We start from the raw sequence: 25,404 nt of genomic DNA on the forward strand, positions 1-25,404 counted from the left end.
TAGTTTTTTTGTTAGGGTAGATAATATATTCTGGACATGCATATATTTTGGACAGGCTGGGTATATTATCAGCTTTTATTGCGTAATTAAAGCATATAATCTCCATACCAGTATTTTAAACCAATATCTGAACTGTCGTTTTCAAGGCTGTATGGTAATTTACACAAAATGTTTCAAAATTACAGAAAAAAATCATAATTAAAAATTTTTTGACTCAAGACTTCCATTTTTCAGTCAAAATCAAGAGGAATAGAGGAAAACCGATTGTACTTCAAGAAGCTATAAATCTGAATAAAAGAGAAACACCGTCAAACTAGTTGACTTACCGCACTTTTATTAGGTTAACACACATTTTTGTTACTTTTAGAAAATCATTCAAAACTCGTAAAAAATGAGAAGAAATATATTTTGGACATCATTTTGATCTGTGAAACAAAAAAAAAGAGGTAAATTTCACACTGCCAGGCAAGCGCTTTGTTCATTTCAACAGCTCATTGTTTACCGTCTTTATCGATTGAAGTTACCTTGGTGTTATATAATCTCAAAAAGGATTACGCAAAGAAAAACTACTCAAATTTTGAGGCTCTGTGAGTATTTTGAACCCTTATACCACTCCCCTCACTACGCCGCTGCATGTTTTTTAAAATTAAAAATGTATCGTTCAATAGGTACCACGTAGACACTACATCAACTGGTGGTCAGTATACAAAAAAAGGCGTTTGGTGAATAAAAATAATCCAAACGACATTTACAGAGTTTTTATATATAAGGATGCACTCGTGCGCGGTAGATTGCAGTTGAGGAGGCGGGTGTGGTTAGTATTGGTCTTGAATGATCCAAATCTTGTCCACGTTGTATATTAATGGTTTCCTACTTTTAAGGGCAAGAAACATTTCCTTAAATGCGTTAAAATATAGAAAAAATATCAGATGTCCAAAATGTATACAAGAATATCTCAGGTGTCCAAAATATATTTTGGACAATGTCCACAATATATTTTGCCTGTCCAAAATATATTTAAAATTTCTTTCGAAAATTATTTTCTATTAGAAACATCTTCTGATAATATTGTGGGGTGTCATGCTCATTTGATTAATGATACTTGTGGTATTGTTTGCATGCTTTCAGATACCTTTTTTATGTTTATTTGAAAAGATATTTACAATTTCATCTGAATGACTCCTTAGCCTGTCCAAAATACATGATTTACCCTATTCCAAGTTAATTTTGCTTTTTTTTTTCGTTCTTCGAACTTTTGACCTCTGAGATCATCATCTTTTTAGTTCTTTTCTTGCCCCTTAGAATAGTTTTTTTTTCTTTCATATCCTTGGTCTGCAATTGGATTTTACTTGAAAATTTGTTTGCATGTGTTCGCAATTCGGCGCAGAATTCAAGATATTTTATTTTTGATCTTAAAGCAATTCACGATTCGGTGCTATAAGACGATTTTTTCGTTATTCTATGCCTAATTTGGGGTCATGTTCAGGAGTTTTTTTTAATTTAATCGTTATAAAGGTATATTTGAAAATGAATTGTTCCCAAGGTTCCACTGTAAAAGTTATTGTAAACTAAACCCCCCGCAGCACCTTCCTTCCGGCACATCTTCCACGAGTTCGACCGTTTCAACGAAATCCAATCACTGGTGATGGACGATCTACTCTACACAGACAAATCACTGGTCGTCAGTGCTCCGACCGGATCGGGCAAGACGGCCATTTTCGAACTGGCCATGATACGGTTACTGATGAAGCTCGAAGATGTCCACTACGAGGGGGACTTCCGCATGGTGTACATCGCTCCGATCAAAGCTCTGTGCAGGGAAAAGTTTCTCCACTGGCAGCAGCGTTTCGAACGGTTGGGCATCAAGAGTGCCGAAGTCACCGGTGATACGGATTTTCGCGACTTTTGGGATCTACCGGATTGCCAGCTGATACTGACAACGCCCGAGAAATGGAATTCGATCACGCGCCGATGGCGCCAGAATGTCAATTTTGTTCGATTGATCAAACTGCTGATGATCGACGAGGTACACATTCTGAGCGATCAGTACCGGGGACCCACTCTGGAGGCAGTGGTTTCTCGGATGCGCAGCATTCATCGGTTTATCGGAACGCCGGAGGAACCGATGAGGATAATCGCACTCTCGGCAACGATTCCCAACGTGGTGGACTTGGCCGCTTGGGTGGGAGAAGGGAACACTAAGTGTTACTACAAGTGAGTTTCGAATTTGTAAATAAATGGTTGTAAAAGTTAGTTTTGTTTCAGTATCGCTGAATCTCGCCGTCCCATTAAGATTGAAAAACACGTGCTGGGTTTCAACTGTGATACCAGCACCTCATCCTATCGATTCGATCTGAACCTGAACTATAAACTTTTCGACATCATTCGGAAACATTCGAGCGGCCGACCGACGCTTGTGTTCTGCAGTACCCGGAAGGCGGTGGAAATTGCTTCCAACCACTTGTTGCAGTTTCATACGCTAAATCTTCCGGCGGAGCAGAGAAACACCCTTTTCGCTGTAGCTGGTCGAATTTCTAACGAGGAGCTGAAACTGCGCTTGGTGGCAGGCTTTGCCTACCATCACGCCGGGCTGAACTTGGCCGATCGAAGCGTGCTGGAGGAAGCCTTTCGAGCGGGTCACATTCCGGTGCTGTGTTGCACCAGTGCGCTGGCCATGGGGGTCAATTTGCCTGCCCATTTGGTGATCATCAAATCGACGGAGGTTTGAGTTTCGAATTTAGGGTGAATTAATTTAATACAGGATTTTTTTTTTCAGATGTATACCGATTACGGGATGGAGGAGTATCCCGAGAGCAGTATTTTTCAAATGATCGGTCGAGCCGGCAGACCCCAGTTTGACACCTTTGGTGTGGCAGTCATTATGACCCAACGGGCGAAGGTGGTGAGTAGAGTTAAAAATATTTTGCTAGTAGAGATTTTTATTTAGCTTAAAGAAATTGAAACTATCTACAAACTAGTATTGTACAAAGACGCCATTAGATGATGGTTGTCACTCTCCCGTGGATGGTTTTTTTTTTTTCGTTTATACGATGATGTTAGTTCGTGAACCGCTCAATGCTACTAACTACGCTGCTCTTTAAAAAAAAACTAGTACTGGTGTAGGTAAAATAGAACACTCCGCCCGTTTCCGTGATCCGTGGTTTGTTTGTTTCACATCGCTAGTCCTAACCCGAAAGAGGATTTGCATTTTCCTGGAAGTCAACATCGGATATGTAACCGCTTTCCTTGTCGACGCTGTACTTGACCGTCATGAGCCGTCCGTCCGGTAGCCAGACCGAGTACTTGCCGGAGACCTGAGGGTAAGTTGTTATTTTAAGGAAATAGAAAACATTGAGAAAACTTGTAAGCCGACCTTGCCACCAGCATCTCCAGCTTCGTTTTTATCGAAGAACAGCTTCTTTTCCGGATCCTTAACTTCATACTGATACTGATACTGTAAGTTAGAAGAAATGATTTACTTTATTGAACCATTTCCGAAAGCTCGAGTTCATTTTACCGCCTCATATTTCTCCGCTTGCGGAGCGGAGTACACGAAGTACAGAAATGAGATCACTAGGAACAACTGTTTAATCATTTTGGACACTTGTTTTTCAACGCGCACTAATCACTAGAAAATTTCACAGCTCACAATCCACGGCCCACATTACGTGCGTTTCGTGACTATATTATATTCCCCCGATCAGCCGTTCCGAGAGGATCAACTTGCACTCGCGAATGAGCCCAGCCGTCAGTCGAAGATCCGTTTTTATAAGCCCCCTTCGGCGGCTGAAATGAACTTTAAGCGCCGTGCCTTTTTTTGTTGTTCGCCAAAGATGTCACACACTGGAAGAGCGATGGCTACCAGCCAGCGCAGAGTGAGAAAACAAAATGTGCATGCACACAAATCGCGATCGCAATGCTGCTTCTTTTCGGCAAATCCGTGCCATACACTGGGATCAAGTTCTAGTTCTGAAAAAAAATTTACATAGGCACAGCATGTATCTGGCAAGTAGCATCATTTTTGCCGTGAGATTTGACAGATACAATGTAGGAGTACCCTGACGGGGATTGCATTCCCAACCGCTTGCGGTGCAAAATAATTCAATCAGAAGCAGCACCCAGGCATGTCACGAAATAACTTCGTGAAGGACGCGTTGTGTTCTTTGTTGTCGAGCCCCGCTCCGCGCACTAGCATCCACGAGATGCGCCTTTTAATAAATGCCATTCCCAGGTAGCAACTGAAATCTAATACCCACCCCTTCTTGGCCTCTCCAGCAAAAATACGAACGTCTCGCCGCAGGATCCGTCCCGATCGAGTCGTACCTGCATCAACATTTGGCCGAGCACTTGAACTCGGAGATCGTACTGCAAACCATCACCGACCTGCGCACCGCGATGGACTGGATTCGGTCAACTTTCCTCTACGTCCGTGCCCTCGCCTCCCCAACCCGGTACGGACTTTCGGTGGCCGGCGATCACAATCGATCACAGATCGAGCAAAAACTGGAAGGTCTTCTCCGCCATTCATAAACTCCTTTCGCAGCTGAGCGCGGTTTGTTTTCCCTTTTCAGAACTTTGCCGCACAGAACTGAACGCTTTGGAAGCTTACTCCCTGACGGTGATCGGTAAAGATCGAGGTGCCAATCCTGACGAGCCACTAACAATTAGTTCCACTGTCTACGGACGTCTAATGGCACAGTACTGTCTCAGCTTCCGGACCGTGAAATTACTCCGAAAGGTAAAATCTGCTCGATTTAAAGTTCAAAACCTTTTATAACGGAATAATTCTAGATCAAAGGCACCGAACCCCTGCTGGAAGTGTTCACCATCCTAACGCATTGTGACGAGTTTACGGCCTTCAAGTGTCGCAACAGTGACAAACGTGCCCTAAACGAGTTGAATCGTTCGACAGCGAAGGCAACAATCCGTTTCCCGCTACGAGGTCGCATCCAAACAACAACAACCATGGTGTCCTGTCTGCTCCAGGCAGTGCTGGGAAATTTACCGATTGGGCAGCACTCGCTGCAACAGGAAGCAGCCCGAATGATCACGCTCGGCCGTCGGTTGATCAAATGTATCGCTGAGTTCATCTACGTCGGTCGAGAGACCGAGGAAGCTAGCGTCTATCAGGCTCTACTGAATACCCTAATCTTAGCCCAATGCTTAGAAACGAAACTGTGGGAAGATAGCCCGTTTATTACCAAGCAACTCAAGGGAATCGGACCGGTTTATGCTGGTCAGTTGGCCGCTAGAGGAAAAACTAGCTTTCAGGAGATCCTCAACACAGATCCAAGGGAGCTGGAAGTGGTAAAATTATTTGAAATTTTCCTGGCATAGTTTCCACTAAATTTTCCATTACAGATTCTCAAGAAGAATCCCCCGTTTGGTAATGAAATGATCGATTTCATTCGCAAACTGCCTCGTTTTTCCATCGAGCTTTCGATGAAGGAAGACTACATGATGGAATTCGTGGTGACTCAAACCAATGCAGATTACGACAAGCAGCTGACGGTGAGAGTGACCCTGCTTGTTGGGGATACCGCTAACACTGTATTATTCTTCAAAGATAATTGGTTCGTATTCTATTCAAAAATACCCTTCTCAATTATAATTGTCTGCTTTTTCCGCAGTGACGCCAGTTTCGGAGGTAATTGCCGCTACGCGGCATCGTTCAAGCTGACCGATGCCACCGTAGCAAGCGCAACTGGCCACGTAATCTGCGTCAACTGGACCGGTCTTGATTGCTCCCAGACCGTATCGATCAACGGAGACGCAAATGTCGAATTACAGAAGCGACGATCTCGGAAAGCAAACAATCACTCGTCTATGTTGATAACCGAGTTCTATCAGAAGGAAACGCGTACCGAAGTGAACGAACCCCCCGTAGAAGTCCACAGTAGTCCCGAAACCCGTCCGCTGGATGCGTTCCGCTTTAACCGAAAGCAGAAGCTAACGTTAAACTCGGAAACTATTAAACCCCACGAGGAACCCACAATTAGCCTCCTCAATTCCCCAGAACCAGTGGAAAAACGACCGAAGCAGGATTTCCTTACTCACGACGCAATTTTCCATCAACCAACGAAGGCCTTTCGTACCCAGCTAGCGATGCCCGAGTCTCCCATACCACACTACCGAGGTATGACCCGCCAGGAATACTTCATCGATATGCACCGCAAAAACCCGTACCTTCTGTTCGGTCACCCTAATCAACATCCTTTGCGACTTTCGAATCCCGAGGGAGGGGTTGGTTCTGGTCGACGACGAGTTTGTATTTTTGGTGTGTTTACCGAAATTCCAGACCGAAGGCAGGCATGTTTCGAGACGAACGACAGACGGGACAGGCTTGGGAGAAGAAGTTGCACTGCTTCCGCTGGTGAAAGACGACCTCTGCGGCAGTTGGATTTGGGGTAAGTTGGAACTTTTCTGTGACTTTAAAGTCAGTTGAGATTATAGAGAAATCATTCGAGCTTGAATTTTCAAAGTGCTTTAAATCACGAAAGCTTAGGATAGTCACTTAGTCCATTCAATACACGCTTTCGTCAGAGTTAAAGTAGAGTATTCTTCTGAAAAATATCTTTTTCTATTTTTTAACTTATTACTTATATCTGACTTTTTCAAAGCCAGCGAAAGAAATAGTGGAAAGTTCGATTATATTGGATTTTTTTCTTCTCTGTGTTGACTTGACACTGCGTCCAGAGACATTTGATTTATTGTGATATTATCAATAGATGACGCTAACAGAAAGTGCTGGTCGATTTTAACGTACACAAAACGTTAAAAGTCAAGCTGAGATTAGTTTTTTTGCGACGTGATATTATAGTTTTAAGCCCTATTTAGAGTTCCAAGCGAAGTGAAAATCTCATACAAAATGTTCATTTTTTTACGCTCGTGAAAAATGCAACCTGCAAAAACTTCACTTTGCTTTGAACTGTAAACAAATTCGATCCAGCGAAATCGAAGGTTGTGAATCTCATCTTTTTCACTTGGGTTCACTTTTTTCACGCTTGCAAACGCTAGTGAAAAAAGCAACAGCAAGCGAAAACTTGCGTGCGTTTATTTTCTGTTAGTTGCAGCCAATTTTCACTTCGCTCAGAGTGTAAACTCGTGAATTTCGCTTCACTTAAACTGTAAACTGCAGGCTGGTGAAATACCTACGTGTTCCACAAACGGGTTTTTACGACAGATTCGTGAGCGAAAATCTAGGCTTTTACACTTGTCAAATTTCACTTCGCTTGGAACTGTAAACTATGCTTTAGTTGCTGAAAATGACTGATTTTTAGCCAATTTAGTCAAATGATCGTCATTCTCATCACTGTAAAATGGTATCGATTTCAATTGATGTGATTAAGCCGAAAATTATGCGAAAACTTGCCACGAAGCACTAAAAAGTGATTTTTCATGCTGCCAAAAATTTGTAATGTTAAGTAGCATTTTCATAAAAAAAAACGAAAACAGCGTAACTATACTGTGGTACATTCTGTGAAGGTGGAAATGAAACTGGCCAAATGTTAGGGTATATTTCAAGGTCGATTTTACGGTGAATAATGAACCAATCACGTGCGAGCCCACTTAGCACAGATGTTAAGAACAGACACCAACCGTCTGCTGTGATAACCTCTGTAAGAAAGCATGCTGGTAAGGGTGTCCCAAAAAAAAATCGATGTTGAAAAAGTCAAGTTGCTCAGCCCTAAATTGAAAGATAATGTTATTTATAGCATTTTTGTAGAACATTTCGACTTTTTTTTTTCTTCATCTATAGTTTATTTGACACGGCACAAACATAATTCAATGTTTAACGGCGCCAATTATATCTGGTAGCTTACTTTCTAAAGTATCTTAATAACTAAAAGCAAATTTTTTATCCTCGCTGCCGACTACGAGCTGAAACTAAATCTAACTTAAAGCTAGAATATTTTGCATTAAAAGCACAGGTTTGCTGTTTGATGGTTTTCATTGCCATAGGTAAGCAGCATATTAAATTTGTTCCGCTGCTGGGCCAAGATATTACGGACTGGCATATTGGGTAGTTTCCATCGGGCCTTGAGAGTATCGTGCGGGTCTGATTGCTGTTAACGGATCCGGGGTCTTAACGTGTTCTTGTCGTTTGGATGGATGTAGGCGGAAGGGGATAGGACTAAACTGGGGCGTGGATGGATTTCAGGAAAACGTATATAAGGGACATGTAGGATAGGTCACGGCTCGCCAAGACATCACGAACAGGAACAGCCGGCTGCCTACTTTCGGCCTGCAGGGAAGCTATTAATCTAGACCTGGCGTCACGGTGTACAGGGAATGACCAAACAACGTGCTCTATGTCGTGATAACCTTCACCACAGGCACAGATACCACTCTCCCCGAGCCCAACACGACGGAGATGCGCGTCAAATCTATAGTGATTGGACATACGCCGGGACATCACGCAAATGAAATCCCGACCTACATCCAACCCCTTGAACCACGGGTTCGTCGATACCTTGGGGATTATGAAATGTAACCACCTTCCCAGTTCCCCCTTGGTCCAAGAATTTTGCCAACTGATGATCGTATTTCGACGTACAAATGCGAAAAATTCATTAAAGGCAATTGGTCTTTCATAAATATCACCATTTGTTGCGCCCACCTTAGCCAAAGAGTCCGCTTTCTCATTACCCGGTATCGAGCAGTGAGAAGGGACCCACGCTAAGATAATCTGAGTAGATTTTTCGGATAAAGCACTCAGATGTTCCCGTATTTTCCCCAGGAAATACAGAGAGTGCTTAACATCTTTCATCGATCGGAGAGCCTCAATGGAACTGAGACTGTCCGTAAAGATGAAATAATGGTCCGTGGGCATTTTTTCGATAATCCCTAGGGTGTACTGAATTGCAGCTAATTTTGCGACGCAAACAGAAGCAGGATTATCGAGCTTATGGGAGACGGTTAAATTGTTATTGAAGATACCGAAGCCAGTGGACCCATCAAGAAGTGATCCGTCAGTGTAGTACATATTGTCGCAGTTGATGTTTCGATATTTATTGTAAAAAATTTTAGGGATCTGCTGCACGCGTAAATGATCCGGGATTCCACGAGATTCTTCTATCATGGATGTATCGAAAAACACAGTAGAATCAGAAGTATTTGATAAGTCGACACGATTTGGAATATTCGAAGAAGGGTTAATATTTTGGGACATGTGATTGAAATACAATGTCATAAAACGGGTTTGAGAATTAAGTTCGATTAACCTTTCAAAATTTTCAATCACGGGACGGTTCAAGACCTCACATTTGATTAGAATACGAGAAGACAGGCTCCAGAAGCGGTTTTTCGATGGTAGTACTCCAGCTAAGATCTCCAAACTCATCGTATGGGTCGATTGCATGCAACCCAAGGCGATACGCAAACAACGATATTGTATTCGCTCCAGTTTGATTAAATGTGTGTTTGCTGCGGAGCGGAAGCAGAAACACCCGTATTCAATAACAGACAATATCGTTGTTTGGTAAAGCCTTATAAGGTCTCCTGGGTGGGCTCCCCACCATTGTCCGGTTATTAAACGAAGAAAATTCACTCTTTGTTGACATGTTTTCATCAGATACCTCACGTGACAACCCCAGGTGCCTTTAGAGTCGAACCAGACACCAAGATGTTTGTGTACCAAAACCTGAGAAATCGTTTTACCCATTAATTGTGTTTGAAGCTGAGCAGGTTCATGCTTCCTAGAAAAAACTACTATCTCAGTCTTCTCCGGAGAGAATTCGATACCTAGCTGTAAAGCCCAAGCAGACAAATTGTCCAAGGTATCTTGCAATGGTCCTTGCAAATCGGCAGCTTTGGCTCCTGTAACAGAGATTACACTGTCGTCTGCAAGTTGTCTTATCGTGCATGAATTTGCCAGACATTCGTCGATGTCATTTACATGAAAGTTGTAAAGAAGGGGGCTTAAACATGAGCCCTGGGGAAGACCCATGTAGCTAATGCGAAAAGTTGCCAAATCGCCGTGCGTAAAATGCATGTGCTTTTCGGACAACAAATTGTGCAAAAAATTGTTCAAAATTGGAGAAAATCCTTGTCGGTGAAGTTTACCCGAAAGAATGTCAATAGAAACGGAATCAAAAGCCCCCTTAATGTCCAAGAACGCAGACGCCATTTGTTCTTTGCGAGCATACGCCAGCTGAATATCTGTTGAAAGCAACGCAAGACAATCATTCGTCCCTTTGGCGCGGCGGAAGCCAAATTGAGTATCTGATAGTAGACCATTTGATTCGACCCAATGGTCTGAACGACGGAGTATCATTTTTTCCATCAATTTCCGGATACAGGATAGCATTGCAATCGGCCTATAAGAGTTGTGATCAGAAGCTGGTTTCCCTGGTTTTTGGATGGCGATCACCTTCACTTGCCTCCAATCCTGCGGTACAATGTTTTGCTCCAGGAACTTATTGAACAAGTTCAACAAGCGCCTCTTGGCATTGCCGGGTAGATTCTTCAACAAGTTGAATTTGATTCTATCTAACCCAGGCGCGTTATTGTTACAGGACAGGAGGGCAACTGAAAATTCTGCCATCGTAAAAGGTGATTCTATCGCGTCGTGGCCCGGAGACGCATCGCGAACAATGTTTTGCTCAGGAACAGAGTCCGGACATACTTTCCTGGCAAAATCAAATATCCACCGACTTGAAGACTCCTCGCTTTCGTTGACCGTTACGCGATTCCGCATTCTCCGGGCTGTGTTCCAAAGAGTACTCATCGATGTCTTACTCGACGTCTCGTTCACGAACCGACGCCAGTATCCGCGTTTCTTTGCTTTAGCCAAGCTTTTAAGCTTGGTATTAAGCTCCGAATACCGTATATAGTCGACAGGTATACCTTTCTTCTGGTAGGCCAAAAACGCGTCGGATCTTTGCGTGTAGACATCGGAGCACTCTTGGTCCCACCACGGAGTTGGAGGCCGCTCTTTGATCGTTACGCCGGGATATTTCTTCGTTTGGGCTTGCAACGCGGCGTCGAGAATCAAGCCCGCGAGGAGATTGTATTCTTCAAGTGGTGGATGATGTTGAATCGACTCGTCCGCTTTTGAAATCATTTCCTCGTATAACTTCCAATCGACATTCCGTGTGAGGTCATACGGAATGTCAATTGGTCGCATGCGAGTTGACCCGTTATTAATTGAAATAAGAATAGGCAAATGGTCGCTACCGTGAGGATCGAGGATTACCTTCCATGTGCAATCCAACCGTAGCGACGTCGAACATAAGGATAGATCCAAAGCGCTTGGGCGCGCTGGAGGTTTCGGGATACGTGTCATTTCACCGTTGTTTAAAATAGTCATGTCGAAGTCATCGCAAAGGTTATAGATTAAAGAGGAGCGGTTATTATTGTAAGGGGAACCCCAAGCCACACCATGACAGGTGAAGTCTCCCAAAATCAAACGTGGCGAGGGAAGAAGTTCTATTAAATCAAAGAGCAGCCGTTGCCCAACCTGTGCTCTGGGAGGAATATATATTGAGGCAATACAAAGCTCTCTACCTTGTATTGTCATTTGACATGCGACAACTTCGATGCCTGGAATCGAGGGGAGGTTAATACGATAGAAAGAATAGCACTTTTTAATCCCTAAAAGTACTCCTCCATATGGGGTGTCTCGATCAAGGCGAATAATATTAAAATCATGGAAGTTGAGATCAATATTTGAAGTAAGCCAAGTTTCACAAAGGGAAAATGCATCGCATTTGTTTTCATTTATCAAAACTTTAAACGGATCAATTTTTGGTAAAATACTTCTACAATTCCACTGTAAGACAGAGATAGAATCCTTCATATACGCAGTTGAATTAGGCATCGAAGGATACAATCGCTGCAAGGAGGGGCCATTGGGCAGTCAACTGCTTCAAAGATGATTTAACTGTTGGGAGGAATGCTGTAAGAAAAATTTTAATTGGATCGGGTACATTGAAATTTTCAAAAATCCAGTCCACAATGTCAGAAAATTTCACTAATCCAGAGGTTGTTTCATCAACTGGATGTGCAAAAGGAACAACTGGGGTTTTAGATGTTCCTGGCAGTGCTGGGAACTCCTTCTGGAACTTTAAATTTGCAAGCCCAGGAGGAGTTTGCTTCTGTTTTTCCGCAGCACTGTTTGGTTTGTTCGTACTTTTCATTACACTTTGGGAAATCTTAGGACCTTTACGGGGAAGTTTAGGAGAAGAAACATTTTACCTCTTCCTAGACTCCCCAGGATTGGCATAAGATGTTCCCGCTGATGAATCGTCAGAATCGGTTTCATCAGAGGGCAACAGATCAAAGGGGTTCGATGTTATGGTAGAAGTGGTCACGGTCTTCTTCAGCATCTCAGCGTAAGAACGCTTTGAACGCTCCTTAAGTGACCGCTTGATTTTATCTCTGCGCTGCTTGTACACCGGGCATGTGGAGAGCTCATGCTGGTTTTCCCCACAGTGAATACATTTTTCAGCATTAACACTGCAAGAATCTTCCGCATGAGTCTCCCCACACTTGCTACATCGTGCCTTATTGCAGCAGTAGGCGGCTGTGTGGCCTAACTGCTTGCAATTGGTGCAATTCATAACACGGGGTACATACAATCGCACAGGCAGACGAACCCGGTCGATCGAGACGTGGCTAGGGAGTACAGATCCGGCAAACGTAACGCGAAACGAGTCTGACGGAGTGTAAACTTTTTTACCGCCGACGAGAGACATGGACCGCAATTGCTTACAATCCAAAATCTTCGCCTGTGTTTCGGTATTTTTGAAGCAACCGGTTGCGCTTTTTAGGATACACTCGACAGACAGACTCGAATCGGTTATGACACCGTCGATCTCCACGTCTCGTGCGGGTATGTAAACGCGATACTCGCGTGTGAAGAGCTCAGAGCAAGCGATAGCATTGGCCTGTGCCAGATCACTGACCACGACACGGAGCTTGTTAGGTCGGACCTTGGAAATTTCGGTCACGGCCTTGTACCCCTTCGTCAGGTCTTTAGAAATTTGCAGTATGTTTAATCGCTTTGAATTCACTCCTGCCTTTGGACGAAAATAAACAGTATAGCTGCCCTGTTGAGATCCGTCCGGGTAAAGCCTGGGGCGAGGGGGGACTGGAGAATGAACAGGGGAGGGGGTAACAGAAGGGTCAGGGGGGTTCGGGGATGGTGGCACGGGAGGCGAGGGATCTATATCCATCGCGCTAAATGTAGCGCACTAGCGCCGACAAGAACACGTACCTCTTTACTTCTTCCTTCCAGCAGTGGTTGTCCGATCGTTCGAAGCTGCACCCAAAGCAGCCAGCAGCACCAGTACAGCAGCACCAATACAGCCACCAGCAGTGAGCCGGGTGTGAGATCACTCAGCACAGCGACACGGACTCGACTGTCAACTGATAGCCTTGAACTCGAAAGAATAATACACTCTTTTGTTTGGCTATTCGTACACACGGACCGGATTGTAATAGAACGACCACTTTGCACGTCCGTTTCTGTCGAGTGTTCGACGCGGAATGGTACATTTCGACTTTATAAAATGTCGTTTTCAGGTTGCCCAAACGTGATTTATGAAAAAATGGCTTTTTCAAGCTACAAAACCACCCTTTTGCACTTTTTTTCAAATCTGTTCGATTCCTACATTTTTCCATACATTTTTTTATTTTTGTGGTGTTGTTATTGAACATTTTGCATGGTTTGGTTCAGCATCGCATTCAATTATTTGACTCACAGAGTCCATTGAACATCATAAAAAAGTTAATTTTTCTCTTAATTTTTAGATAAAACCTTGAACATATAAAAAAATGTTTTGATCAAGAACTGAATTTTTACTGCAAAGCGGGATTCAAGATGAAAATTTACGTGGAAAAAGATCCTTGATATCTTATCGGGGGGGCTGAGATATTGGCAATTTAACATGTGATGGAAAACTTTCAAATCGTCGAATGAAAAACAGTACCACACAACCAGGTTCATGGAGCGTCCATTATGGCCCTGAGTCAATGTTTGTTCACCTTTCTTTGCTTTTTTGCCACTCTGCTTAACAGCAGGTTCTAGCGAACTCGTGTTTGTAATGTAGCTGTTCGTTTTTGGTTTTCTTCCTGGTGGCGGGGATTTTTTTAGGGTAGCGGGGAGCCTGCGAACAGACACCTGTGAAGAGAACTCAGGGTGTGGGAATGAGACTAGGGGAGAGATGTTGGTGTAGTTTCACTCCCTCAAACACCTACTGATCCCTGTCCCGACCCACTAAAACCCCTCCAGTTTCCAGCCCTGGTCTTCCCGGAACGACGGTTAAGTATTACGTCGGGGAGTGGCTTTTGTACGTGATGCACCCTATTTACTCTTATAACCTCCTAGCTTACTACCTGAAAACTGGTCGTGTTGGTGGTTGACCCGCCACACACGTTGCAGCTCCAGAACAATCTGGAAGGTGGCCGCACAGGCCATGCTCCAGATGTCCGGGTCGTCGCACATCCTCCGGACTAGATTGTCCGGAGTAGTGCCAGGCCCGCTCACAGGCATCATGTCGCTCCTCGCGGTTGTTTGTAATTATTTATTCACTTACTAAGATCTGTATTTCCTCCTTATGTTCGGGTTTAGAAACCAAGGATATAGCGTACTCGTTTCAACTGTTACGGTTGGAACTTAAGTACTAACTCTAGTCCTAGCACTTTTCGCTTATGGTTATAGCGCCATTACTCGCTCTCTAAAAAGAATTAGGATATATTTGAGCTCAATATATGCTAAGAGTGTGTTTCTTAAGCAAAATTTATGGCTCCCTTCGCTTGTGAACGATTACATGGAACGAACTCACCATCCAGGATTCCGTTCTTGTCGACGTTCGCCCTTGACGGATCCAAACTGCCACTGAAATCAAAACCAAAAATTCTTTGACCTTGAACTCCCACAGCAACAGTGACGAAATGATGGTAGTCAACCTTTTTGATTTCCAAATTTTTCACTGTTGTCACTGTCACTTTTTCTGGGACGGCTGTCACTGTCACTTTTTTGGAACAAACAAGCAACTCGACTCCGATCTAGAAATACTACCAAACGTGGGGCTTTGATGCTATCATGAATTCCTGTTTCTCTTTCTACTATTTCGCTGAAGGTTATTATGCCAGATCGATCTGGGATGGCAAGTTTTCTATTCCTGAAGCACTTTAATGACAATAGCTCAAGCACGTAACAATAAAACACCATTGCATTACTGGTAATTGAGAAAATGTACCACGAAGAACACAATTTGTGAATTTTTATAGTCAAATTAAAACCACGTAAAAAATTTTTTCAGAAGATTGATTTTCAACTTGACAAAAAACAAAAATAAAAAAAATATCCCCCCCCTCAGTACCTACATACGGCTCTGTTACTAATCAACTATATGCACAATTGACACAAACTGTATGGCATATTGAAGATCAATCTGTTTAACGGTACTTAATAGTTTCATCGTACAGATGTTCAAGTAGGTATAATTGTTGAACTTAAATCAAAGTTTGAATATCAAGTGATGTCATATGGCATCACCCGCCGGGAAGGGGTTTATCGAAAAGAAGAATAACTAAAAGCTAACTATCACGTCCTGTCCTAGCCAAAAACCACGAACGGAGACTGAATGATTCAAACACTATAACATATTTTGTATCCAAGTTCACTTGCATTCAATAGTATCGCGAGAATCTGCGGGAAATTATCGCTGATGATACGAATTCATGAATCCTAATTAACGTGAGATTGCGTTCAACTATTTACTTACCGAAGTAAATAGATATCATCAATATCTACGGGGTAAAGTAAAACTATGGCAACTTGTAGCGTAAAAAACGGGTTTGAGTCGAACTTCGCTATGGTAACACGTCTCTGGGCTGGCACCTGCATCGAACTCCTCTAGTAAAGTCGGTGACTTAAAACGGCGAGGTTGCCTGGTGAGCATCAGGCAGGGAAAGGAATCAGTCTTCGGACCAGATTCCCTTTTCTGCCTTACGCCGACCGGAGGCGTTATAGTTGCTCATGAGGCGCTATGGGCGACCCTCCCTAACCATGAAATCACCGAGAGGCGGCGACTGCGAAAAATCCATGGGTTACCGTGGTAGGCAAAAGGCACCAGGAAGGTAGAAAGCGTGGCAGTCCTGAGGGGACACTCTCATGCTTAACATGTCTTGAAGAAAATGAGGAGCGAAACCCAGTTCATTTATTTATTCATTTAAAGTGATTTGTTTGTCTTTGAGCCTATGGCTCTTAGAGACTTACTAAACATAAACAAACATATTTAATTCACGTTAGAGTACAAGAAACATTAAAGACTTTTTTTAAACTTGTCAAAACTTTTCACAAAACTTTAAAAGAGCATTCAATTATTGGACTGTTCAATAAAAAGCAAATTTTTTAACTTAGATTTAAAACTATTCTCTGGAAGCAATTTTAGTTCTGGCTGGAGTCTGTTATACAGATCGGTTGCCCTGTTGACTGCAGAATTCTGTCCGAATGTCACTGTATGTCGTTTGGAGGATATCAAACGATCTCTTCCCCTGGTGTTATGATGGTGTTGCTCATACAGCCGGTTGAGTATTGTGTTGGTGTGGACCGTACCATGCAGAATACGGTGGATATGCATACAAGCAGCGCAATTATACAGTATCTTGACGGTTAGGATTTCATGTTTCGAGTGGATGAATGAAGTTGAAGTTCTCCGGTGGTACCCGAATAAGTTTTTGATTGCCTTGTTTTGAATCGTTTGCAATGATTTCAATATCGTTGCATTAGCAGTTCCCCACACTAGTATACCGTATATGAGGTGGCTATGAAATAGAGCGAAGTACAAATTTCTCTCCGTTTCCAAAGGAACAAGATCAACGATTCTCCTGAAAACACCAGCAACTTGAGCAAGTTTGGAGCTCAACTCACAAATGTGTGCCTTCCACTTTAGTTGTTCATCCAGCAGCACACCGAGGTATTTAAGAGCCAGTTCGCGAGAGCCGCAACCGCCTTTCTGAGGGACGTTGTTTTGATGTTCTCCGATTGGGCTGAAATTTTCAGCGTTTGTTTGTTAATTCAAGGTAGGAAGTTTTGCAAAATTTCAATTTTTTCATTGAGGTTAAGTAAGGGTAAAACGGCCATTGAAAACGATATGTCCAAAAAGGTCCAAATACTAAAAAGTGCAGTAACTCCTGCTAGACTAAGAGCACTTCAAAACGCATGGTCACAATATATGGCAATGAGGTAAATTGACGAAGAAAACGCATTTTTCTTTTAAAACTTGTCAATTTTCAGGATCATCCTACTCTTCTCAACATCGCTAGAAAAAATATCTGAATATGGCTTTTTGTAGAGCAACTCAAGCGCTTTAATGTCATGTATAAGCCAAGTGTGCCAAATGGGGTTAAACGGCCCTAGAAGGTTTTTTTTTCAAAAAACCGTCAAAATCACTATAGTTCCTGCTAGACTTAATAGATTTTATTGAAAATTTGGATTATCACTGTACCTTACCAGAAGTACCTACTTCACCAGAAGGTACGTAATTTGGGGTAAAACGTTCCTTGAAGTTTTTTTTTTTTCGAAAAAAGCCGTCAAAATCACCAAAACTGCAAGAACTTGGGTTAAACTTGATAGATTTACTGAAAATTTAGATTATTACTTCAAGTTAATACGAACTTGAGGGTAAGATGACAAAAGTGACAAATAGATTTATATAACAAAAAAAAAAATTTTCTTGAAAAATACTTGGCGATTTTCGGGGGGCTGTTTTCTTTACAGAAAAGGTTCAGAACCCGAAGTTAGCATTTCATAAAAAGACTACAGAGCTTTTATTTGACATAATATCCAGATGCATCTTTTGGAAATTGACTAAAAAGGACTAAAGTTTTACTTGACTTCAAAAAAAGCATCAAACAAGGTAAAAGATATTATCGATATGACGGTTGCGAAAATAAATAATTCCAACCGAGTTCCTATTTATCCGTGGAGCAAAGTTGAGGAAGATCGTTAAAATCTGTCCACGTGGGATGTGGATGGCCCCTTAGTTATCTTGCCCTTAAATTCGTATCAACTTAGAGTAATAATCTACATTTTCAGTAAATCTATCAAGTCTAACCCAAAATCTTGCAGTTTTGGTGATTATGACGGCTTTTTTCGAAAAAAAACTTCAAGGAACGTTTTATCCCAAATTGCGTATCTTCTGGTAAAGTAGGTAGTTCTGGTAGGGTACAGTGATAACCCAACTTTTCAATAAAATCTATTAAGTCTATCAGGAACTATAGTGATTTTGACGGTTTTTTGAAAAAAACCTTCTAGGGCCGTTTTACCCCATTTGGTACACTTGGCTTATACATGACATTAAAGCTCTTGAGTAGCTCTACAAAACGCCATATTCAGTATTTTTTCTAGCGATGTTGAGAAGAGTAGGATAATCCTGAAAATTGACAAGTTTTAAAAGAAAAATGCGTTTTTTTCGTCAATTTACCTCATTGCCATATATTGTGACCATGCGTTTTGAAGTGCTCTTAGTGTAGATTAATGCCACAAATTTTTAGGAAATTACATCAAGTCTAGCAGGCGTTATTGCACTTTTTAGTATTTGGACGTTTTTGGACATATCATTTCCAAGAGCCGTTTTACCCCAAACTTCCTACCTTGAATAGACAAACAAACGCTGAAAATTTCAGCCCAATCGGAGAACATCAAAACAACATGCGGTTGCGCCTCTCGCGAACTGGCTCTTAAACACTTCGACTCTTTCAATGGTGTTATCTCCGTAGAAGATATCGATATTGGTCGTTTTGGGTGTGTTGAACAGCATGTATTTTGTTTCGGAGATGTTTACCGTTAGTTTATGCTGGTTCATCCACAGTGTCAGAATCATTAGGTCCTCATTAATTCGCTGTTTCAATTCTTCGCATGATGTTTCAGCATAGATAAGTACAGGGGATAGTCAAAATAAGTAGGATAGGCAAAATTTTGATGAAATTTGAAATGCTATAGCTTTGCTAAACTTTATTCGATTTTAATAATTCGAACACCATTGAACTGGAAAACTTTTGAAGTTTCATTTTCTGACCCCAGATCTGGCCTAGGTCACCGGATATAGGAAATATTCCTGAGTTTCGGTAGGCATGTCAAACCTGCTAATTTTTGGATGGATTTGGTAATGGGTTACCTGATAAAAATGCTCATTTGCATCATTGGCATAGATGACAAAATCATTTCTGAAGCGAATGGTTCATCAAGATCCGGAATCGGCCAAGAACTCATCGAGAAATGGCTATTTTTCATCCGGAAGTCCTCAGAGGAACTTTTAGTAGTGGACATTTACGTTTTTGCACCAAATATAGCGTGTTACACCTCTATCTTCAGGTTTTTTATCAGGAATCTTTTAAAAGACATATATCTGAACATAGGCAGCATTGGCCACTTCCGGAACGACCTGGAGGCCCCGAAGGAACCCGTAGTGGGAGAATTCACATGTCTGCATCAAAATATAGCATGCGACACCTTTATCTTCAGGATTTTTCATCAGGAATCATCCAAAAGACATATTTTTTTAAATACAGATTACGTTGGCCACTCCCGGAACGATCCAGATTCCCCGGAGGAACCCGGAATAGGGACATTTACATTTTTGCATCAAATAAAGCGTGCGACGCTTCTACCTTCAAGACTTTTCATCAGGAACCATCAAGAAGACATATTTTTGAATACATATTACGTTGGCCACTCCCGGGATGATCCAGATACCCCGTAGGAACCCGGAAATGGGGACATTTACATTATTGCATCAAATAAAGCGTGCGACACTTCTATCTTCAGGATTTTTCATCAGGAATCTTACAAAAAAAAAATATTTCCTAATATAGGCTGCATTGGCCACTTCCGGAATAACCTGGATGCCCCGAAGGAACCCTTAGTGGGAGAATTCACATTTCTGCATCAAAATATAGCAAGCGACACCTCTATCTTCAGGATTTTTCATCAGGAATCATTCAAAAGACATATTTTTTAAATACAGATTACGTTGGCCACTCTCGGAACGATTCAGATGCCCCGGAACCACATGCAAGATTTACCTTTGACTCCAAGTTCATCCAAACTACGAAGAAGAATTTTGCGATCAGTTCAAGGATTTAGGGACGAATGTGAAGACCATCCGTCGATCTCGCACCGGTGAGAGTATTCTTGAGCTCCGGAAGGATGCGAAGCATGAAGGTGCTACCTACAATACTATAGCCGAGCAGGTCCTAAGGAAAGAGGTGCAAGTTCGAGCGCTAACCTCGGAGGTAACGCGCCAGCTTTAAAACCTGGACGAAAATTACCGAGCGGTGCGACGTTGCACAAGCCCTCCAAGCAAAAAGTGTGTGGAGGTGGCCACTATATCAATCCACCTCTGAAAGGACCCAGGTGACCACCTTCCGACTAGCGTCAGCAGATGCGAACCTGGCATTAAAAGAAGGCGAGCTCAAGGTCGGCTGGTCAGTATGCCCTCCTGGTATTCGCCTGCAACCACACGTTTGCTTCAGGGGCCCGATTAGAGCTAGTTATGCAGACGTCGCGGTAGTGCAGGCCATGAGGCGAAAGATTACAGGAAGTCTCCAAAGTGCATGGTATGTTATTTTATGAAAGGCTCCAGCTGGCCAGCCGTCAAGCCGGCTGCGGAACCACGGGTGTAAGGGTGACGCAACTGGACCAGAACCACTGCTAGAACGTAGCTACTATACCAAGCAGCCACTGAGTCGTTATCGCACATTGCCATCGTATCGGACCCCTACCGCATGCGGTTAGCTGGGTTGTGGAAAAGTCCAGTACGACGGCCATATGGACGACGAGCAGACTCCCGGTTAAGGAGGTTGTTTCAATCTCAAAAAAAGTAACGGGGTTGCCAAGGTGAACGGAATATTCTACTGCAGTTCGATCATCGACGTGACGTACTCCAGCCCAGGACTGACCACGAACTGAAGAGTAAACGATGTTCGGTTTGCTATAGTGTAGACAATAACGCGAGGCGTCAAGTAACGGGGGTAGAGCCAACACTCCGACCATCCGCGGGTGGAAAACATCGCATTTCGATGCCGAGGTATTCGAAGAAGCAATGAGAAGAGAGCGAGACTAACTAGTTGCCATACTATCATGGGCGCCACCATACCTAGGACTCACCAACCTAGAAGTGGGAAGTCACCGAGGGTTGAGCGCCGCGCAGCATTCGGTTCTACAAGATCAGCGCTTAAGAGTGTGGTTAAGGCAAGCAAGCCTGCTTCGATAGGCTTTGTGCGAGTGCCAATACGAATCCGTGGGGTGACGTCTACAAATCGTAATGGCCAAGACCAAAGGCGCGCTGACACCTGCACAGCGATCACCGGCGATGCTGGAGAGTTACATCGAGAAACTCTTACCACACCGCGAATCCAGTCCTTGGCCTCCGGTGGTCGAGTCTCTTGTCAGATATTCCGGTATCTTAGACACATGCCAACCTGCCAAACATCCAATCATTGAGCGATGACAGCCGTGTGAAGGTCGAAGGAGGGGTAAGGTTCAAAAACCCATCGTGATCACCAACTCCCTAAAGGTGAGCAAGGCACCGGAACCTGATAGAATCACTAACCTGGCTCTCAGGCTGGCGATAAAAACAGCCTACGGGCTGTTAAGGGCAGTCATGCAGAGATGCCTGATTGACTGCCTACTCCCGTAGAGTCTGCTGGATACTGCAGGCATGGTGCTTGTGGGGGTTATTCTCAACAGAGGCTTTCAGAAGGGTAGGTCCACGCTGGATGCTATTCTATTCATCACTAAGACGGCGAAGGTAGCACTCCAGTATAAGAGAAGAGGTATTTACTATTACGAATCGTCACGCTCGACGTAAAGAATGCGTTCGATAGCGCTAGTTAAGACTCCATAGCCGATGTCGTTAATTTTATAATATTTCACAGAAATTTTTATGATATTGCACATAATTTTCATACAAAATCGTGGTTTACGTCAGAAGCAACTGAAATTGAAATGAGAAAATATTTCACGTGACGTGTAAGATTTTTTTTACTGTGAAGATTCTGGAAAACTACTAGAACACGGAGGAGGATTAGAAGTGCGTCCCAATCACCGCAGGAGTTCCGCAAGGTTCTATCCTGGGCCCGGTGTTGTGGAATGTCATGTATGACGGTGTGTTGAAACCCAAGTTCCCTGTAAGAGTTGTGATCGTTGGCTTCGAGGTCGCGACGCTCGAGGTCTAAGGCGAATCGATCGAAAAAGTCCAGTTGATGGCTGGGTACTATATATGCAAGATCGAAGACTGGATGCACATCAGGAAACTAGAGCTAGCGCACAATAAGTCGGAGGTCGCGGTTATGAATAATCGTCGAAGACTGCACTAAGATGGAAAATACCTACCAGCTCATATGCCTGAGGATTGCGAGGGCTTATCGTACAGTGTCATACAAAGACAGCGGGAATTGTCGGGAGGCACCATGGTGAAGTAAACTGCTACCTGATACAGATTTTGTCAAGCCATGGTTGCTCCAGAAAATGTCTACACAGATTCGAACATGTGTGTTCCGAGTGCGTAGATACGGAAGAGAGTGCTGAGCATGTCTTCTTCGTATGCTCTCGTTTTGTACGTGTCAGGAGCCAGCCACTACTCCAGACAATCTAATCGGAAAGATTTGCGAAGACCCGGACATCTAGAGCGTGGTCTGTGTAACCGTTTCCCAGATTATCCTGCAGCTCCGGGTCAAGGTAGCTAGCTAAGAGGTTAGAAGCGTAAATAGAGTGCATCAATCACTAAAGCCACTCCCCGACGTAATGCTTAACCGTAGGTCCGGGAAAATAAGAACTGGAGACTGGAAGGGTTTTAGTGGTTCAGGGTGGGCCGAGTAGGTGTCTAGGGGTGTGTAACTACCCCAGCACCACTATCCTAGCTTCATCCAGACACTCTGAGTTCTTTTTCAGGTGTCTGAGCGTATTTCCCCGCCGCTTCAAAAAAAAATCAAACAAGTCCTTGTTTTTCCAACTAAATTTCTATTTTTAACAACGGCTTTTACCCGTTAACACGCAAGTTCATTATGCAGACAGTATGTGAAGTAGGGAGAGGAAAAAATAAGCGAACTGGAAATATGGAACAGATTTGGAAAAATTAAACCGCATCCCGACGGGACTTGAACCCGCAATCTCCCTGTCTCCGGCATGATGTTTTGACCAATTGAACTACGGGGGACGGTGGTACTGTTCCACAATCTATATCATATCATATTCCACTGCCGACTTATTCTATTGCTCATACCTAACTACATACACTGCTGTGCAAGCGTTATTTATAGACCGAAAGGAATGTCTCATCACACACAGAAGAGTCAGCTGATGCTGATAACTTTAATTGGTCAAACGCCATGCCGGAGACAGGGAGATTGCAGGTTCAAGTCCCGTCGGGATGCGGTATATTTTTCCAAATCTGTATCATATTTCCAGTTCCCTTATTTTTCCCTCTACCTACTTCACACAAGTCCTTGTGCTGTCGGTTTATTTCAACCAATTTTTGTCGCACTCCAGATTCGATCTTTATATTCGAAGCTCGTAGGTATACTTTCTATCAACCCCAGATAGTGAATAGATTTTATAGAAACCATAGGGTCGAGACCCTATTTTAAGCAGCCTATTGGACAGCCTTGTGTATTGAGACGAAATATTCTAAATGTGTAAGGTGAAATACAAACAACAAGTATATCAATTTGTTTACTACCTTTCTACCTGTCAGCATTTGTTTTCAGATTGTAGAACTAATTAAGCAAACTTTGACAGTAATCAATGAAGGTTCACAATCGAGGGACACTATTCCAATCCCTCCGAACCTATTTCAAGTAGTTGTTTTGCGGGGGATGGCCCTCAAATAGATTTTTTTCATTTGTTGTTTTTTCGAAGATTCTTTTGTGTTGACCGGTAATTTATATACCTACTCCTAAGAGTTCTCGTCATTGAAACTGCCGGTTGATAAAAATCGAAGTTTGAGGCCTGTTTTCTTCGACTGAATCAAATAGGCGTCAATGCTTAAGCCGTTCCTTACCCTCGATTGTTCCGAAAAAGTACTAATTTCTCATGTCATGGTTTTCCCATGCTCAGATTGTAGATAATATTCTTTTTAAATTGAGAATGTGTTGAAATTTGAAAAAAATTGCATCTGGGAGGGATTTGGAATAAATTTAGGTAAATTTTAGATTGTATTCAGCTTGGATTTGTTTTTTTTAATATTATTTCAATTGGATTGAAGGTAGATTGATTAATGCAGATAGATTGAATCCACTTTAGATTTTGATTACAACACAATAGACGGTCGAAGTAGTTCAGTCTTATATACATATGATATTGATTAGGTCAAACCTTATTTCAATTAATTTAAATTGAATTAGATTTGGGTCTTGAAAGAATTTAGGTAGGACGAAAATTTGGATTGAAATAAGATTAGATATTAAAATAATTTGACAAGTATTTACTTAACTCAACAATCTTACCTTACAGAATCGCCGATTTCTTGGCCTCTCCACCCAGAATGCAAAAAGAGGATTTCTTCAAGTAAGTACAATAAACCATATTGTACCTTAACCCCCTCAAAACATACAGAATAACGACTTCAAATAAAACAACCGAAAATCGGCTTCGATTTATTACTATCAAAACGTTTAAAAAACATCGAAACAACCTACACTAAAAAATTGAAGAAAAAAAACCTACAAAACTTATAACTCTAAACTATTCTTATTCTCATGACCGCCGCTACTAGCAGCACTAGCGCTGCTACTATCCGATCGCTTCGAAAGCTGCCGCTTCAGCTCCCGGTGCAGCTCATCGTGAGCCCGTGAACTGTCCGCTGCAGTTTTGCATATAACAAGTCCAACACCGCCAACATGTTGTTGCTGTTGCTGCTGCTGTTGCTTTTTACGCGGTATGAAATCATCGAACGAAAGCGATTTGCGTGACTTTTTGTTCCTCCCAAACGTACTAAACAGAGGCCGACTATCGGCGGACGCTTTCCGTAGCATCTTGACGTCATCCGATTCGGTCATCGTTTTCGGTAGCGAGGTTAGACTGCTGTTCTGTGTTCCGAGCCCCGTCGCAGTGGACGGTGGATGACTGTGCTGACGGTCCACTAGCACTCGCATTCGGTTCTTGATCGAGCGCCGATGGTGGCCAAACTTTTTGCTCAACTCACTGAAGGTTGAAGCTTTGGGACCTTCTTCGTCTCTTTGGTTTGAATGCTGAACCGCTGGATTGGCTGTTGTCGGTGATTCCGGGTGACGCTTCATCAGCTGGTTGATATTCATCTTCTTCAAATGGCGCCACAGGGTGTTCATTTGGGACGGTGTGGCCGATGGTGACGCATTGCTGGATGATAGCGGTATCTCCGGAATGTTGATCTGTGTAATGGAAATGGGAGATAAGTAACGTTTTGAATCTAT

General features: G+C 42.9%; 3 protein-coding genes across 4 annotated transcripts in view; 1 reads left to right on the forward strand and 2 right to left on the reverse strand.

Moving 5' to 3' along the window:
* Positions 1-1,865: 1,865 nt before the first annotated feature.
* Positions 1,866-24,563, forward strand: LOC129717696 (probable ATP-dependent DNA helicase HFM1). The gene is made up of 9 exons (XM_055667792.1): positions 1,866-2,214; positions 2,266-2,722; positions 2,777-2,902; positions 4,276-4,510; positions 4,572-4,738; positions 4,792-5,307; positions 5,362-5,573; positions 5,631-6,407; positions 24,467-24,563. The coding sequence occupies exons 1-9, from the start codon at positions 2,015-2,017 to the stop codon at positions 24,522-24,524; spliced, it is 2,748 nt and encodes a 915-aa protein (XP_055523767.1). The 5' UTR covers positions 1,866-2,014; the 3' UTR covers positions 24,525-24,563.
* Positions 2,999-3,743, reverse strand: LOC129717697 (pro-resilin-like). The gene is made up of 3 exons (XM_055667793.1): positions 3,518-3,743; positions 3,374-3,454; positions 2,999-3,314 (listed from the first exon to the last, which is right to left on the reverse strand). The coding sequence occupies exons 1-3, from the start codon at positions 3,593-3,595 to the stop codon at positions 3,186-3,188; spliced, it is 288 nt and encodes a 95-aa protein (XP_055523768.1). The 5' UTR covers positions 3,596-3,743; the 3' UTR covers positions 2,999-3,185.
* A 14-nt stretch (positions 24,564-24,577) lies between the features above and the next one.
* The window catches only part of LOC129717699 (uncharacterized), a 59,925-nt gene continuing 59,098 nt past the window's right edge, over positions 24,578-25,404 (reverse strand). For both annotated transcript variants that reach the window (XM_055667795.1, XM_055667794.1), the window contains exon 8: positions 24,578-25,362. In XM_055667795.1, the coding sequence (XP_055523770.1) occupies positions 24,685-25,362 (678 nt within the window). In that variant the 3' untranslated portion in view covers positions 24,578-24,684. The remainder of the gene's footprint in view (positions 25,363-25,404) is intronic.

This window comes from Wyeomyia smithii, chromosome 1 (genome assembly GCF_029784165.1).
Source record: "Wyeomyia smithii strain HCP4-BCI-WySm-NY-G18 chromosome 1, ASM2978416v1, whole genome shotgun sequence".
Classification (NCBI taxonomy): domain Eukaryota; kingdom Metazoa; phylum Arthropoda; class Insecta; order Diptera; family Culicidae; genus Wyeomyia; species Wyeomyia smithii.